This window comes from Carassius auratus, chromosome 7, assembly GCF_003368295.1.
Source record: "Carassius auratus strain Wakin chromosome 7, ASM336829v1, whole genome shotgun sequence".
NCBI classification, from domain to species: Eukaryota; Metazoa; Chordata; class Actinopteri; order Cypriniformes; family Cyprinidae; genus Carassius; species Carassius auratus.
Genome location: NC_039249.1, coordinates 15,357,474 through 15,373,230, shown reverse-complemented (window position 1 = coordinate 15,373,230; position 15,757 = coordinate 15,357,474). Strand labels below are relative to the sequence as shown.

The following is a 15,757-nucleotide window of genomic DNA, read 5'->3' as shown; positions in this document are numbered from 1 at the left end:
TTTTTGGAACTGCTGCTTGTAAACACTGACATGACAAATCCAGCAGAAACTGGAGCATGTCAAATAGAAAACGTGTATAAATCAATAACCAAAATGACTTGTTTTATCTAGCACCAATTTATGATCGGAGTACAATATTAGAAATGCTGAGTGTGTGTGTGCATGTGTGAGGACACAATAAAAGTGACTCTGGACAACAAAACCAGTCATATAGGTCATTTTTATTTTATCGAGATGCATCATCACCTGAAAGCGGAGTAAATAAGCTTTCCATTGATGTATGGTTTGTTAGGATATCTGGCCAAGATACAACTATTTGAAAATCTGAAAATATTGTGAAAATTGCCAAATGTTGTTCAAATGAAGTCCCTAGGCAATGCAGATTACGAATCAAAAATTACGTTTTGATAGGAAGGAAATGTAAATAATCTTCATGTAACATGATCTTTACTTAATATCCTAATGATTTTTGCCATAAAAAAAAGAAAAGAAAATTTTGACCCTTACATCGTTGGCTTCAAATATACCGGTGTTACTTATGAATGGTTTTGTGGTCCAGGGTCGTACACAAACATATTAATACACATTTTACGGTAAAAAAATAAAATAAAAATAATAATAATCCATCCACCAAATACAAAAATCAGAACAGTTTCATTGTTTATGCATTTATTTGCTTATAATAGTAAAAAAAAAAAAAAAAAAAAAAAAAAAAAAAACACATTACTTACACAGCTGAGCTCACATCAATATTCTTACTGAAACGGTCCAAAATAAACTTAAAAAAAAAAAAAAAGATGCATTGTAAAACAGCAAAATAACTAAAATTTAAACCATTGTAAATGTCTAGATAAATAAATGAGAGCTATGGACTCTAAAGAGCCCATTCATTTCATTGAACTGCTCCACTATGTACACATCAAACCAATTTAGATCAAACCGTTAGGACACAATAAGAGTGAAGAACATTGCTGAAAAATAAAGGATTAACTTAGTGTCTTAATTAATAGTATTTGTCTTGCTCTGTATTTTACATTAAAACTATTTCATACACAGGATATTACACACACACAAAAAAAAAAAAAACGACCTCAACCCAAATATATCAAGACACAAAATCAAAGCGTTCTGTCCCAGTCTGCAAATGTATGTTTAAAATTAAAACTTACTATCCAGGTTTGTAGGGAAGGTAAAATAAATGGGGAAAATGTACTAAATCCATCAAATTATTAGCTAGAAAACCAAGTTTATCAATTAGAAGAGCATGACTCAACACAAATAAGTGAGGTGGTTTGTTGTGCCTGATTAACATGTGCGAGTAACAGTAATGACTAGAACCATCTCTGTGCTGTCTTTGCTGAAATGAACGAGTGGGGTCTTTAGATCTATACTGGGAACATGTCTATAATTTGTAAGCCACTGTAGCAGTTTAAAACGGTTTTCTTTTAAAGCTGAAGCGTGTTTTTTGCGAACGAGGATGAAGTTCATAGAACTGCATCAGAATTCTATACATGTGGTTCGATGCAGCCACAGTAGCGTAGCGCCCCTCCTGGTGGACAGACTGAAGGGATGAATGTTCACGTCTGAAGGGGGTTGTCCTCTTTGCTGAAGGGCTGAGTGGAACCAGGCTTCACCCAAGACAGCCCAGACACCGGCAGTCCCTTGTTATAATCCTCTGGCCGCCGCTACAACAATAAAGACCATTGGTCACAAGCACCAAGGATATAATTCAATTTTCACATACATTCACATTCTAACCAACCCACAAGTATGTAGAGTAGAAAAAGACAACAGGAAATAGAAAAGGAAACGGTGTTCCACACACACACACACACAGACACACACACAAGCTCATGCTTTAAAAGACGACATGCATCAGATACCAGGAAGAAGACAGTTTTTACTTGGTTGTGGGGAGCAGTCAGGGGAGCGTCACACACTCACTTTATGTGCAAACATCTTCTCTTTTGCCTCTTCATGCACCGCTGGATTCCACGGAGAGAAGCTGCAGAGAGAAAACACAAACATCAGAAGCGGAATAACAAATGAGCCGAAGTCCAGTCTGATGACTCAACACTGAACTTTTAACCACACTGAACTAAAACCCCTGGTTTCATTTTCATAAATGAATCCTAGTTTCAAATAGTTAGGTTATATTTACACTAAGGCTTATTGCACAAACCCAATCTTTTGACTGATTTTTATATAGCCTGTATTCAACATCTGTGTTTACATTTATTCCGACAAAACTAGAACGGTTCCACTGAACCATTTCAACTGCGGACTCTCAACTTTTATATCCCAGCTGTGAGTTTACGTCAAAAACACTACTGTTATCACCTCACTGATGAAAAATAAGAGGTGATAACATCAGATATTTTTGAATAATATTCATGGGGCACTTGTTCAAAACAAATGTGCACAATCTCTTATCTATAGTTTCCAAAAAAAAGTTTCCATCTCAAAAGAAGCTGCGAGTTGTGGTAGCTTGTAGTGTTGTCAAAAGACCCGGTACTTCGGTACCAAGTCCGTACTAAAAAAAAAAAAAAAAAAAAAAATTTAATGTGACTGTACCAGGTTTCTTTAAGTACCAGTGTCACCGAGTACCCGGTCAACCCGGTTCATGACGCATACAGTGCTATGATTTCCGCGAAGCAGGAAATCCAGTCATGAAAATGAAACTTGCATTTTAATATGGACAGTGTCACCGAATTTGTCAAAGTTAGCATAAATTAATCAAATCTCCATATGGACCAGTATCTGTAAATGTTAAGCCGCAGAAGTTGTTTGAAATATGAATCCTACATGTTCCACGCATCTCTGTGTGAACGAATGAATGGTTTGTTAACTACATAGACTGAAGCGTGTCTTACCGCTTAAGCATTTTACCGTTTCATTTGAGTAAAACCAGTGTCAATTTAAAGGTATTCATGATAACCCGTCAAAATAAAAGTAAATTTTTACATAAAGGCACTGTGCTAGAAATATTACTATTATTTAGTAGAATGTATAGGTGATACTGCTACTACTGTTGAAAAGAAAAAAACTATTTTTTAAAGAATTAAATCACACAATATTTCTACAATGTCTTAATTTTAATAGCAAATCTCCTTTATTTACCAAAAAAAAAAAAAAAATAATAAAGTGTTAATTTCATTAATTAAAAGAAAATTAAATTTGGGTGAAACTTGTTTACTATTTTTCATAATTATATTACCTGTAGAAAAACTTTAAACAATTGTAAATACGTATAAAGAATGGCATTGGTTTTAATTTTTAGTGATAGAGTTTTTTTTTTTTTTTAATTAGCAATTTGAGTGTTTTGCTTTGGTACAGACAACAGTGGATTTTCACTGGTATCGGTAAAGAATACTGAAATTTCATTACCGTTACAACAATAGGGCTTGGAGTTCGAACTTGTATATATATATCAGATATCAGATTGGTATAGGATTAAGTGGCTCAAAAGTGGATACAAAAAAACTAAATAAATTGCAAAAAACATTATGCAATCTGTGACAGATGTGAGTTCAGATTTTTGGTCTCGGTGTAAATATAGCATAAGATTTCATAATTGTGGAGGAAAACCTCACAATACAATAGCTAAGTGCATGACTTGCCTTATTGCATAAGGGTCATCTATCTTGGGCTGATCAAACAGGTGACTATTGCATAGCTTGACACTGTCTACCGCTTTGCTTTTGAAGAGCTGGATGTCTTTATCATACCTGCAGAGAAAGCATTAATATAAGTAAGCAAAAGCAGTCCAGTTCATAGGACTTCAAAACAAGCTTTTAACTACTAAAAGGAACAGCTAAGAGGAAATGAATGTGGTGGGGGTGGGGGGATAACAAGCTTTCATCTTGATGTGACTTACACAGGCAATGGCTAAGCACATGTAAGAGAAATTGTGGTTACTTAATTTCACCGAAACAGAAGCAACTTCAGTGGTTACACTTATTTAGTGTATTTGCTGGGAAGAGTTCAAATAAAAAAATAAAAATAAAATAAAAAATAAAAGGAATGTTGAGTCCATTACTCACAGCACTGCAGCCTCTGGGTTGAGTGGATCCATGGTGTTGATCTTATAGAAGATTGTGCGGGCGTACATAAGGACCTGCCAGATATGATTGTGGTTTCGCCTGCAAATTTATAGAATTTTTTTTTTCCAATAGTCACATAGTACACAACATACAAGTATTCATAAAAAACCTTGATGTCAATACGACAGATTTTTTTTTTTTTAAACCGACCTCCATTTGGTGAAAGCTCTCCTCACATCCAGCTCTCCAGAGACCGGGTCCACTAGTGGGTGGAAAACTGGGGTGTCGAACACAACCCTCTGGAATAAAATATATAGAAGAAAAAAAAAAAAAAAAAAAAAAAAAAAAGATATTATATATATATATATATATATATATATATATATATATATATATATATATATATATATATATATATATATATATATATATATATATATAAAAAAGCTATAAAGAACAGATCAGCTCTCCTGGTGGCAGCAAACGGAGATGACATGGGCATTTTCAAAATGTGCTTCCAAACCTTTTGAACAATTAGTTGCTTATGAGTTAAGCATAGATATTATCAATAGACATTTCCATGACTTCAAGGGTTAGTTCACCCAAAAATAAAAGTTCTGTAATTACGCACCCTCATGATGTTAAAAACCTGTGAGACCTTTGTTCATCTTTGGCTCTCAGACCCTTCCATAGACAGCAACGCAACTAAAATGTTTCCAGACCCAGAGACATAGTAAGAAGTTATAACGTCGGTAAAGCTACAAGAATTCTTTGTGCGCAAATATATTTACTCATCAATTCTACTGAGTATTCTCTCAGCTGGAGCTGGACGATTAATCGTTAAAAGATCATGATCTTGATTCGGACACCCTCTCGATCTCATTTCTAAAATAACAACGATTCCCCGAGTCTATTAAATCTTTGACAAAGTCTTACCGGATCATTCAAATCCATGCTCGTACTGCAACTGACACAGAGAGAGCAGTTAGCATGTTTGGTTAAGAAAAATCTTCACAAACTTTTTCAACTACTCAGTAATATTTCTGTCTTACAGTCATTTATATTAAATCACAGAAATACTAGGATAAAGTTTATAATTCAGATATAAACATTGATGTCTATATGGCAGCGATCAAAATATAACAAATCCCCTTTTGAAAGTACTGAGCTTCAAATAACGTTTGTGTCGATTGCACCGTTTCTCCACTAGGTGGCAACAAGTGTCTTAATGTATTTGTCAATTGATTAATTTTTCATTCAAGAGAATCGTTCAAAAACGCTGATTCATCCAGTAATGAAACAAGTGTAGTAGGATTATAAGAGAGTCGTTTAATCCGTCATTTAAACAACTTTTCATCATTCTAATATAAAAAACTGGTGTTTTAAATATATATACACAGTACCAGTCAAAAGTTTTTGAACCATAAGATGTGTAATGTTTTTTAAAGTCCCTTCTGCTGAATTTATTTGGTCTATGCAGAGTCAGAGCTCTCAAAATTATTTTTATTTGGGTTCCGAAGATGAACGAAGGCCTTACGGGTTTGGAACGACATGAGGGTGAGAAATGAATGACAGTTTTCATTTTGGGGTGAACTGTGCCTTAGTTTCTTTAGTCATAGAAATTAATGACGACATACAGGTAAATAAAATTAACACATCTGACTTGATAATGATGCTGCCAGTAATTTTCTGTTCCCGGACACACCCTGCTGTCATCACACCATACAGTTAAAGAATTTAGACTGAAGTATTTCAACATTCCATTTGGCATTAAAAAGGCAAGACACTGCAGGTGAATAGGGTTTAAAAAATTAAATCACCTTACTTACGAAGTTCATTGATTACATTGATAATAGCAAACATTTTTTGTATTAATTTTTTTAATGTCATGTTTAAATATGCAAATGGGTATTATTTAATGAAATGTGTGCTAACTGGGATACATTTCTAGTACAAAAATCTGAACACTGAATGTAGTCAATTTCAAAATTCTTGTTTAACTTTTTTGACAGAGTCAAATGTTTGTACAGAGGGAATTCTGGGTGTCTGTCACTCCATAATTCAGAAAATATTTTGAACAGCCGGAAAACAATATATTTTCACAATTTTGGGGGGAATAATAAAATGTTTTATTTAATCAAGAAAATTATATATTAACAAATCCCTCCATAATAAAACTTTCAGAATATAGACAGGAATAAATATGTAAAGTTTGGTGTGTGTGTACGTGCTACTGAAGTGGAGATTTATGGCTCAGTGTTGAGAAAAAAAAAAAAAAAAAAAAAAATGATTGAGAAAACTGCCTTTAAAAATATGTACTGTAGTTGAAATCTATTGACAAATCTACAAAAGAAATACCAACCGTGTCTTTTGGATGTTTTCTTTCCATTAGTCTGAAAAAACACTTAATGAAAAGCCAAAAATCTAAAAATCGACAGGTGCATGAAAAAAAAAAAAAAAGTTGAATCAAATTTTTGCATGTGGTGTCTCTCTTTAAAACAAAGAAACCCGTGTAGACTATAGCAAAGTTTTCGATGCAATTTAAGGAAGAGATTAGCCAGCAGAGGTGGTCTGTAAGTCTTCACAGAAATCTAATTCTACTTAAGAAAAAATAAATAAATAATCAGTCTCCTGTCTTTTTAAAGCCCTTTATATGACAAACTGTTCACTGCACAATCTAACTTGTGTTGTAGTCTGGAATTAAATATGCCATGCTGGTGGTTTTGTCTGGCCAGAGGAGAACTGACCCTCACGACTGAGCCTGGTTTCTCCCAAGCTGCTTTTCTCCATTCTTTACCACTGTCACCTTTGGCTTTCTTAGTTGGGGACACTTAATTTCTGGCAATACTTTCAAACAGAATACTGCATCATATTCTCACAGGCAGTAAAATGCTCATATATAGTGTCATTTTCCAATCCCCAATTTTCGAGGTGCAGTTTTCTACATTTACTAACAAAATGCCAAGAACATGCAGTTTCACTCTTGGTTTGATATTTTAAAGCCACAAGTACACAAGTTTCCTATTCTCCTGCTTCTTCATAAAATTGAATGCATAAGGAGCTATGCACAGACATTCTTTTCTACTTTGGTCACTTTTTTTTTTTTTTTTAAGTAACCAGCCATCATATTAAACTTGGGCTCGTATTTAATGGTCTTACATTTCAAACAGTTCCAATTCATGGTGTGTGTGTGTAGCTTATTTAATGACTGTTAATGAGTTTGCAGATTAAAAAAAAAAAAAAAACTAACGTCGGGAACCATTACGGCGAGTCATGGATAGAATGATCACGTAGCAAAACCTCTCCTGTTACAGCACAAAATTTAGAGAAAAAGTGTGGAAATTGTATACTATACTTACAGGACAGTCTCCATCTGGGTAGTTATCAGGAATGTAGACTGTGAACTTGAACACACCATCTTGGTACAAGCCATGTCGAATGAAAATTACACCAAACCACACTGCAGCAGAGACAAAACATTGAGGGTTACTTAACAGAGCAAGTCAGCAATCTAGCAAATCAATTTAACACTTCAACTCCATTATTGGAAATGAATAATTTCACAGGTAATCTATTTGATGATTCAAAACAAGCAATACAACACAATGACTAATGCTGTGCTCCATTGAAAAACTGGTCTGGGAGTCTTCTAAATGTCTGACTTGTGGCCACACTGATTTATGGGGTCTGATGTGTGGTAGATGCATAAAGAAATAAAATGACAATCCTAGTATGCGTTTTGTGTGAGAATATATTACATTCGATTTCATTAATCATGAACCTCTCTCTGGACATCAACAGATTCATGTGACACTGCAACAGAGACATAGAATTCCATAAAAGGTTCCAAGTTAATCAACTGCACATTCTGTTGCACTTTTCCAAGCAGGAAGTCAGAAATTCTTTTGGAGGTGAATGGAATGCAGCATAAGAGCATTCTGTATGGAAGCGGTTTCACACGGAATGCTCAATCTGTGCATTCCGTGTCCAAATGATATGAAGATTTCAAAACAGAGCAATAGGAATTATTAATAATGTGGAATATCTGGAACAGACAAATGTATCAAGTCAAATATTGATACGTTTATTGAATTGGTTAAAATTTAAAACAGCACAAGTTTTGTTTAAAGCAAGAAATGAGTTCCTTCCGGGAAATGCACAATTTTTTTTTGGAAAGCAGGGTGGGTATAACTTTAGGGAGGAGTTCAATTTTAAAAAGATTTATATAAGAACAGTTTTAAACCGTACGTGTATCTCTGTTTGTGGGGTACAGTTTTGGAATGGCTTGAGGCAGGTGTTAAAGCATTGTATAAATAAACCATTTAAAACACTTTAAAAGAATATGTGGATGTATAGAGGAGATGTGTGGGTTGTGCTGGTTATAAAGTTGATCACATTGGGATGGGTGATTGTGAGGTGACTGGTTGTTTTGGATAAAAACCATTTGGTTGCCATTTAATTATTGTGGATTTTTCATTCTGTAAGGAATATAAAAGAAACTAAGATACCGATATGATCTATTAAAAGATATACTGGAACAATATGGAACTGTATATGGCTTTTTTTTTTCCATCCCACTCCTTTTTGGACATTTGGCATAATGTCTTTGGGATGTGGTTTTCTTTGGTGATGCAAAATTTTTTTGTATTTATGCGTTATGTTTTATATGGTGTTTTGTTTGAAATAAAAATTAAAGTATCTTTGACAGCCAAAATAGAGGAAGACATGCTTACTTAGTGCTGATCTGTATGAAGGCTGTACATATATGCCAGGGAGCTTCTGCTTGATCACCAATGTGCTGCAACAGACAGACAGTCATAATTGTATATTTAAGACATGCACCTCAAAATATGCTGCCAAACTTAAGAGTGTTGCTACACAACTCCAAGACAGGTGCTGAATAACAAATGTGATGCATATTCTCATTTAATTCAGTTGCTGTACTTGATCATAAAATTATATACGAGTATGAGATGTTTTATAAAAAAAATCACAGCTCTATTTAGGCTATTAAACACTTCTAAAAACCAACAAAACTCTTACTGCCCAAAACCTAGTTAAAGCCTGTGGAACCTGGTTGTCTGTACAGTTACTCATGGAAGCCAATAAATAAAAACGGAGCATAACTCACAACTCAGCGAGCAGCGAGTACTCCAGGTAAAAAGGGCCATATGAGGCATGGGTGCCGTTGGCAGACTGTGTAGAGGAGGCGGGCGAGGCAGCTTTAGTAATGGGGACGGCATTCTTTGGGATGGAAGGAAGCTGCTTTTTACCAAACGAAGGACGAGCTGGACTGGATCTCTGCTCCCCTTGGCCACCCTGCTCCTCACCATCAGATCTCTGCATAAACAAAATCACACTTATTTAATTGTTCTAAAATCTATAGAAACCTTTTATTTGCAATAGTTAATAATGTTTTTTTTTTTTTTTACATTTGAATCCAGGGCCATATCAATGATCTAAATACTCAACATGCTGGATAATGTCCAACATAATTTCTTTGAGGAAATATGTACATTTTCAAACCAGTAAATGAAAGGAGTTGTGCTTAAATAACTCCAAGTACTTTGTTAACTGTACAACCGTTAGTTGCTTGAAAACAAAATAAAATAAAAATATGGAAAAGTGATATGCTACAAGTGCAAATTTATTTTCTTTTGGATGCAACTGAAATGTGATGCTGAAGTGGAAATCAATTGGAAAATATGTTCAAGCTTCTTTCTTACACATTTTTCTTATTGTATATATGCCTTCATCCACCAATACATATCTAGCACTGTTAATACATTTTACCATATTTAAATTCACTATGCAGAATTCCACTTTTTTTAAAAAGAAATCCAGCAGGGCTTGATTATAATTCAATAGAGTATGAAGGTAAAAATCTGTCACCAGAAATGAATAGGCAGTAGAGGCCTAAGCTTGGGGCTTAATGAAAAGAGAAACTAACAGCAAATTGTTTCAGCTATTCGGCACACATTCAAATAATAAAAAAAAAAAAAAAAAAAAAAAAAAAAAAAAAAAAAAACACATAATACGGTCAAAGAAAGAAAGAAAATAAATTACTAACAGCTAGTCCAAGTGTCTATCAAAAATCGAACCGAGTAGTTGAGCCATGAGTCATCGATTAAGAAACAACTGGTTTTAACGTCTTTATGACAGCTGTGGCCCACACCACACCCAAGTCAGGACAACACCTTTGTAGTTTACAACAAAGAAACCAAATCAAAAGCACTAATTGACTGCAATTCTCAGACTTTAGCAAGAAATTTAAAAACAATTCCAAAACAAATCAGAATTGAGTGACAAGCCTCCAAACCTCCTCCACTACAAAAGCTTGTGACTTTAGAGGCTGCTCTGTGCAAAATCACCTTTAGACCCAGAGCCTTCCACGTGATTTCTTATTGCAGTCACCTGTTGTAAACCGTACTCTGTGAACAGTCATGTAGACTTCAGGTAGAGTGCACTGGGATGTTTGTGTGTGCTAACAATGTCAGACAGTATCCCAAATTCTCTTGAAATAATAAATATACCAGTTCATACATATGCATTTCAAGTACTGCTTTTACAGCACATTGTCTTACAGGAGAGATGGTGAGAAACTGTCTCAACTGATCCACCAAGTAGTTTAATAGGCCAGAAATAAGTGACAGGATCAAGAGGTCAAATGTGTTCATGAGAAGACATACAGGTTGACTGCCATGATTCACCTTACGACCAGCGTTTGTCGACATGCTCCAAAATGGGTTCATTACTCATTGAGCTCTCGATTGGAGTATGCTGGTTCACTGTTTGGTGGCATCCGAAGAATTCGCTGTGAGAGAAACAGACAGAGAAAGAGAAAAAAAAAAAAGTGCTGATGAGAGCCTGGACATTTGGAGAACACAATGGGTAACCCGATGCTTTATGGCAGCTGGTGGCAATCCAATCCCCATGAACCATGATGTTGTCAGAGCTAGTGAAAACTTCAGTGAGCTACGGTCTTTTATTACAGTAAATGTGATCAACCTAAGAGACCCCCACTCTGAAACTTAAAAGGCAGGTATATATCAAATTTATACTAAATATTAGAAATGTAAATAATTATTAGCTAAATATTTAGTTTCTATTAGGTTACATAATTTAGTTTTCATTTATTAACTTTAAATTTATTGTGCTTCTTCATTTTATATTTTTAAACTCTTCTCGAAAGTTTTCCATGGACCACAAAACCTCTATCAGACATGAACCGAAGGCCCGAGAATCCTCCATATAGCTCATATTAAATGATAACCAGGGCGAGGAACAAGTCCAGCTGTAACATTATACGGAGACAGATGTCAACGCCTGAGCCTCAACTAGAAACAAGAGCTCAGACTCGTTGTAAGGCAAATATATTGCCTTAATTTCTACCTGACACACATTACAGGAAGCTTTGTTTGGTGACCAGCAAAACTGAGCGTTTAATCAGGTGTTCTCTGGGTGAAAACACAGTTGTTTTTTTTTTAAAGTGGAGTTTGCGTTACTGTCGCGGTATTCGTAAATATGGCTAGACTAGCCTTTATTTAGCAAAACCTCCTTAACTAACGGGGTTCCACTTACCGGAGTCAAATAATGTCACCTGGCTGAAGACATCTTACACCGTAACTTGTCCAAATGTGAAACACTTTGATTTAAACTATTTTTAATTCTATAGAGTTAACTAATCCACCGTCGACCCTGTTATCCGAATAATCTCACGAAAATACTGAACACCTCTAACTAACTTGACAGGAAAAGGCGGGACATAAACACAATTGAGAGACGATGATTGGCTCCCGTTGTGAGTGGCTAGCGCTTCGCCCTATCAAACGTTCAATACAGCATTCCACAAGGTTAAATGTCTTTAGGTTAACGTTTAGAGAGCAAATATTTGGCACATACCGATCGTTTTAGATGGAAAATAGTGTGGGGATAATATCAGCCGCAAAGTCTACACCGAAAGTGGTTTGAAAACAGCTGACAAAAAGACTTGCTGCTTGTGATGTTAGCTCAAGTTTTAAGATGAGCGTTTTAACGGACGTGAATTGTGGATTTGAGTTTACGGTACCATATACACGGAATTATCTACGTTAAACGTTCATCAACCTTTGTAAATCAGAATGAACTTTGAGAAACTTACCGTGCTATACTCAGAACATTTCACGCTTTTTTAAAAACATGTAACGTTAGTATCCAGCCTCCCGCTGACGGACGGCACAGAAAGAGCTCGCGCGCTGTCATTGGCTTATAGAGACGCACGGCGCACTCTATTGGTGCATTTCCCTGTCAATCATGTCAGACCAAGGTAGTCATTTCGGATTGGTCTTTTTTATCATGCCTTCATGTGAATTTATCAAACGGATTCATTGGAAGCTATTCATACATAATGAGGTCAATTTATTACGAGCTTTAGTGTACAGTACCTACAGTCAGCCATTGTTTTAATTTAAGGCAAATCACTTGTTGTAAAACTAGGAATATGTAGGCTAATCTGTTTCTTTCATTTTTACATTAGCCTTTATATAGCCAAAACATCAAAGATACCTAAGCTATAACACCATTGGAGTAGAAATAATTCCGCCTTTTAGTCATTATAAGAAATGTTTGAAGATAAATGTGATGAGGCATATTTGGCCTTTCACATCAGCGTTTTAAAATAAAATTAAGAAGCAAATATAATTTCCGAATGCACAGTCATTGGCAAGTGGATTGACTGAATTTTGCAATGTCCTCTTAAGGACAACAGAGGGAGTCAAACACTAGGAATCAGAACAATTCAACAATCTTCCCTACTGACTGCCTAATTTCACCCTCTCTGAACAGCTTTTGCTTTAGAAATCAGTAGTGTCATTATCAAAACTGTCATTGATGATTTCATTACATGGTCACAATAGTAGATTACATATAGACAGTTTCATTGTGGCCTGCTATAGTAGCATGGCTGGAGTAATTGCACTTTTGATTGATTGATTGATTGATTGAGTGATTGAGTGATTGAGTGATTGATTGAGGGATATGCCTAATAATAATTTATGAAGAACAGAGAGAAAAAGAAAAAGCTAATTTACTGCTTCACCGATTTACCTAATTGAGGAAAATGACAAAGTCCAGAACTGAAAGTGGAAGCTAATTATTGACTTTAATTATCATTTAATTATCTGATTCCTTTTTGATTTTTTAATGCAGTCTACTAAATAAAAGTAATTGGCCTGTAGTTTCTTGATGCAGCCAGTAAACAAAGCAAGGTCACTGACTCGCTGACAGAACTAATTTGACTGGATTCCAGTGGCATTTCCAAAATGTAAATGTTGGACAGGAGACAGGTGATTAAACTCGGCCTCAAATGCAAACACTCTCTGGCCTACCTGAGCAGAAGAAGTTAAAAATGTTGCCAGCACAGAAAATTACTGTTTGCTTTGTTCAGCAAATAAAATAATGTGGCATAGTCTGGTTTCAGACTGAACATTTTAATGTCATCCTGATGTCAATGTTGAATGTTTTATATGTTCAATAGTAATAGCAGTATATGTGTATAGTTTTCTGTAGGCAATTTCTTAGTAATGTATGTTCACCTAGGGAAGTCTGACCTGTAAGAGGTCAACAGAGCTCAAATTCAGCAAGTTTGTTTGTGCTCCCATTTAGTCTTTAAAATACAGGAAGACCTGTCTAAAAAGCCTTTTTAGAAGACTTTAAAATAATGGATTTCCAACAGGCTTTCAGAAGTTGTTAGCTCGCTTAGTCTGTTGTTTGAAGTGAAAAAGCAAAACACTAATGAGTGGCTGGGTTGTTGTTTTGTCCTTTTTGTTAGTATTGATTAATGTACCAAACTTTCTAAAAAGCAGACACTCAGTAAGCCATTGTGTTTGAAACTGCAGATGAAAAATATCCTGTGCTCATCCTCTCCATCACTCTGTGTCTCCTCTGAGACACCAAGGGCCTGCTTATTCTGATCTGCAATTTGGTTTAAATGACAGTTAAAAATTGCAATTGGCAGCCCCCCAGTGAAATATGCCACGACAGCAAAAGCCATAAAGCAGGCAGAACGAATGACTTCACGTCTACATAATAAGTAATAACAATGTTAGTTTGAATAAGAAAAGCCAGAGCTGGATTCAGATGCAATATTCATTGTTGGAATATGCACGACTGGGGAGAGGAAAGAGGAGGAAGAAAAGCATCAACCGAGTCCCACACACAGCAATAGGCTTGTCTTATCCCTTAGGCTATGGCCCGGCTAGCACCTCAATGCAGCAATTATTTGCTATAATGACTGCAGTTCAAATAAGCCCGGAGATTTTATTAAACCAAATGAGGAAATCTTCAGTGTATTATCACCTTGTGATTGACAGTGACAAGTGTTGGGGCGGCTCAGATGTGAGTGTGATGAAGAAGCTCTCGGCAAAGCTCTCAATAATGTTCCCCCTGATAAAGTTGCGTATTGAACTCCAGCGAGAAGAGAGCGCAGAACTGCACGCATATTAATTCTTATTGTCAAGAGGTGGTTAAGGGAGCAAGGGCAGACGGAGGAGCGAATAGTCTGGCCGGGCTGGAGGACCCTTACACTGCCTGGGCTGGCATTTTACTGCACTAATGAAAAGGAGATCTATTGTGCGTAGATTTTACTATATGATAGTAATAATGAAAGAGAAATATTCATATTAAAAGCAAAGGTCATTCACAGAGTAGGCTAAGCTTTCCTAAGCTTCAACCTTTATAGGAAAAGACAACCTGTGATGCAGATGAAGAGGAAAAAAAGAGTTAGAGAAAAAGACACAGAGTGCTGTTTCTTAGACTGGACAAAGGGGGGAGACAATGCACTGTTCATCGGGTGTGTTTACACACAACTAAACCCTACTGTAAGGGATTATGATGACCATTATTCTGGTTTACACAGACTATTAAATACAGTTGGCATGGTTAAATATATTATCTAAAGGCTTCTGTTAGAAGTTTCCATTGCAACATACAAAATGTTTAATAAAATGTAATAATAAAAGTTACCTTAATTTGTGAAAATTATCATAATGATAATAATTAGCCCATAGTTTCTGTAATAATTGAAAAGCTGATGGAAAAATACTTTTGGGCATTTTGGAACCAGGGTGACGCAAACTTCTGGTTTCAATGCCTACACATCATCACTCTATAGTGTGTATAGTTATATTGGCTGTTTTCGAAAGCTTAGACAGCTGACTTGATGCCTTGCTGCCTTATCAGGCAATGACTTCACAGGTGTGTGTGTGTGTGTGTGCACAAATGACACCTCACGATGCAGCATAATTGTTAAATGATCTACAACATTTTTTAAGTGTCTTTTTTTAGCTCGACGCACAGGATTGTGGCAGCAAAAGATCAGATGAAGGTATCTTGCAATGCATCCTCAAAAGGCAGCATTTTTCAGCATTCGGACCTTGCCAAAGAGTAAGGGTTTTTTTTTTTTTTTTTTTTTTTTTTTATCAGCCAGTTTTTGGCAAGAATAAAATCAAGTCACCTTCATTTCTAAAGTGCTAAATACAATACAGAATGTGTCAAAGCAGCTTCACTGTGATAAACAACGAAAACAATCAGTTATGGAAACTCTACTGTGAAGATGATTCAGATTCTGCAATTAAGCAGCTCTAAAAAGACAATAGTGTCATTATAATCACAATCAGATAACACCTTAATCATGTCAGACAAATAAGATGTTCTTATGATTATATCTGAGAACAATT

General features: G+C 35.6%; 1 protein-coding gene across 3 annotated transcripts; it reads right to left on the bottom strand.

The window, feature by feature from the left end:
• Nucleotides 1–717: 717 nt before the first annotated feature.
• Nucleotides 718–12,301, bottom strand: aktip (akt interacting protein). 3 transcript variants are annotated; one of them, XM_026267592.1, is made up of 10 exons: nucleotides 12,184–12,301; nucleotides 10,754–10,857; nucleotides 9,175–9,383; nucleotides 8,777–8,841; nucleotides 7,403–7,503; nucleotides 4,254–4,342; nucleotides 4,044–4,142; nucleotides 3,621–3,728; nucleotides 1,905–2,005; nucleotides 718–1,685 (listed from the first exon to the last, which is right to left on the bottom strand). In XM_026267592.1, the coding sequence occupies exons 2-9, from the start codon at nucleotides 10,793–10,795 to the stop codon at nucleotides 1,933–1,935; spliced, it is 786 nt and encodes a 261-aa protein (XP_026123377.1). In that variant the 5' UTR covers nucleotides 10,796–10,857; nucleotides 12,184–12,301; the 3' UTR covers nucleotides 718–1,685; nucleotides 1,905–1,932. The 3 variants fall into 3 exon arrangements, with proteins under 3 accessions (XP_026123377.1, XP_026123374.1, XP_026123375.1); XM_026267589.1 differs by having other exon boundaries at nucleotides 720–1,685; nucleotides 1,945–2,005; XM_026267590.1 differs by lacking the exon at nucleotides 12,184–12,301 and adding an exon at nucleotides 11,625–11,781 and having other exon boundaries at nucleotides 720–1,685; nucleotides 1,945–2,005.
• Between the last annotated feature and the right edge of the window lie 3,456 nt (nucleotides 12,302–15,757).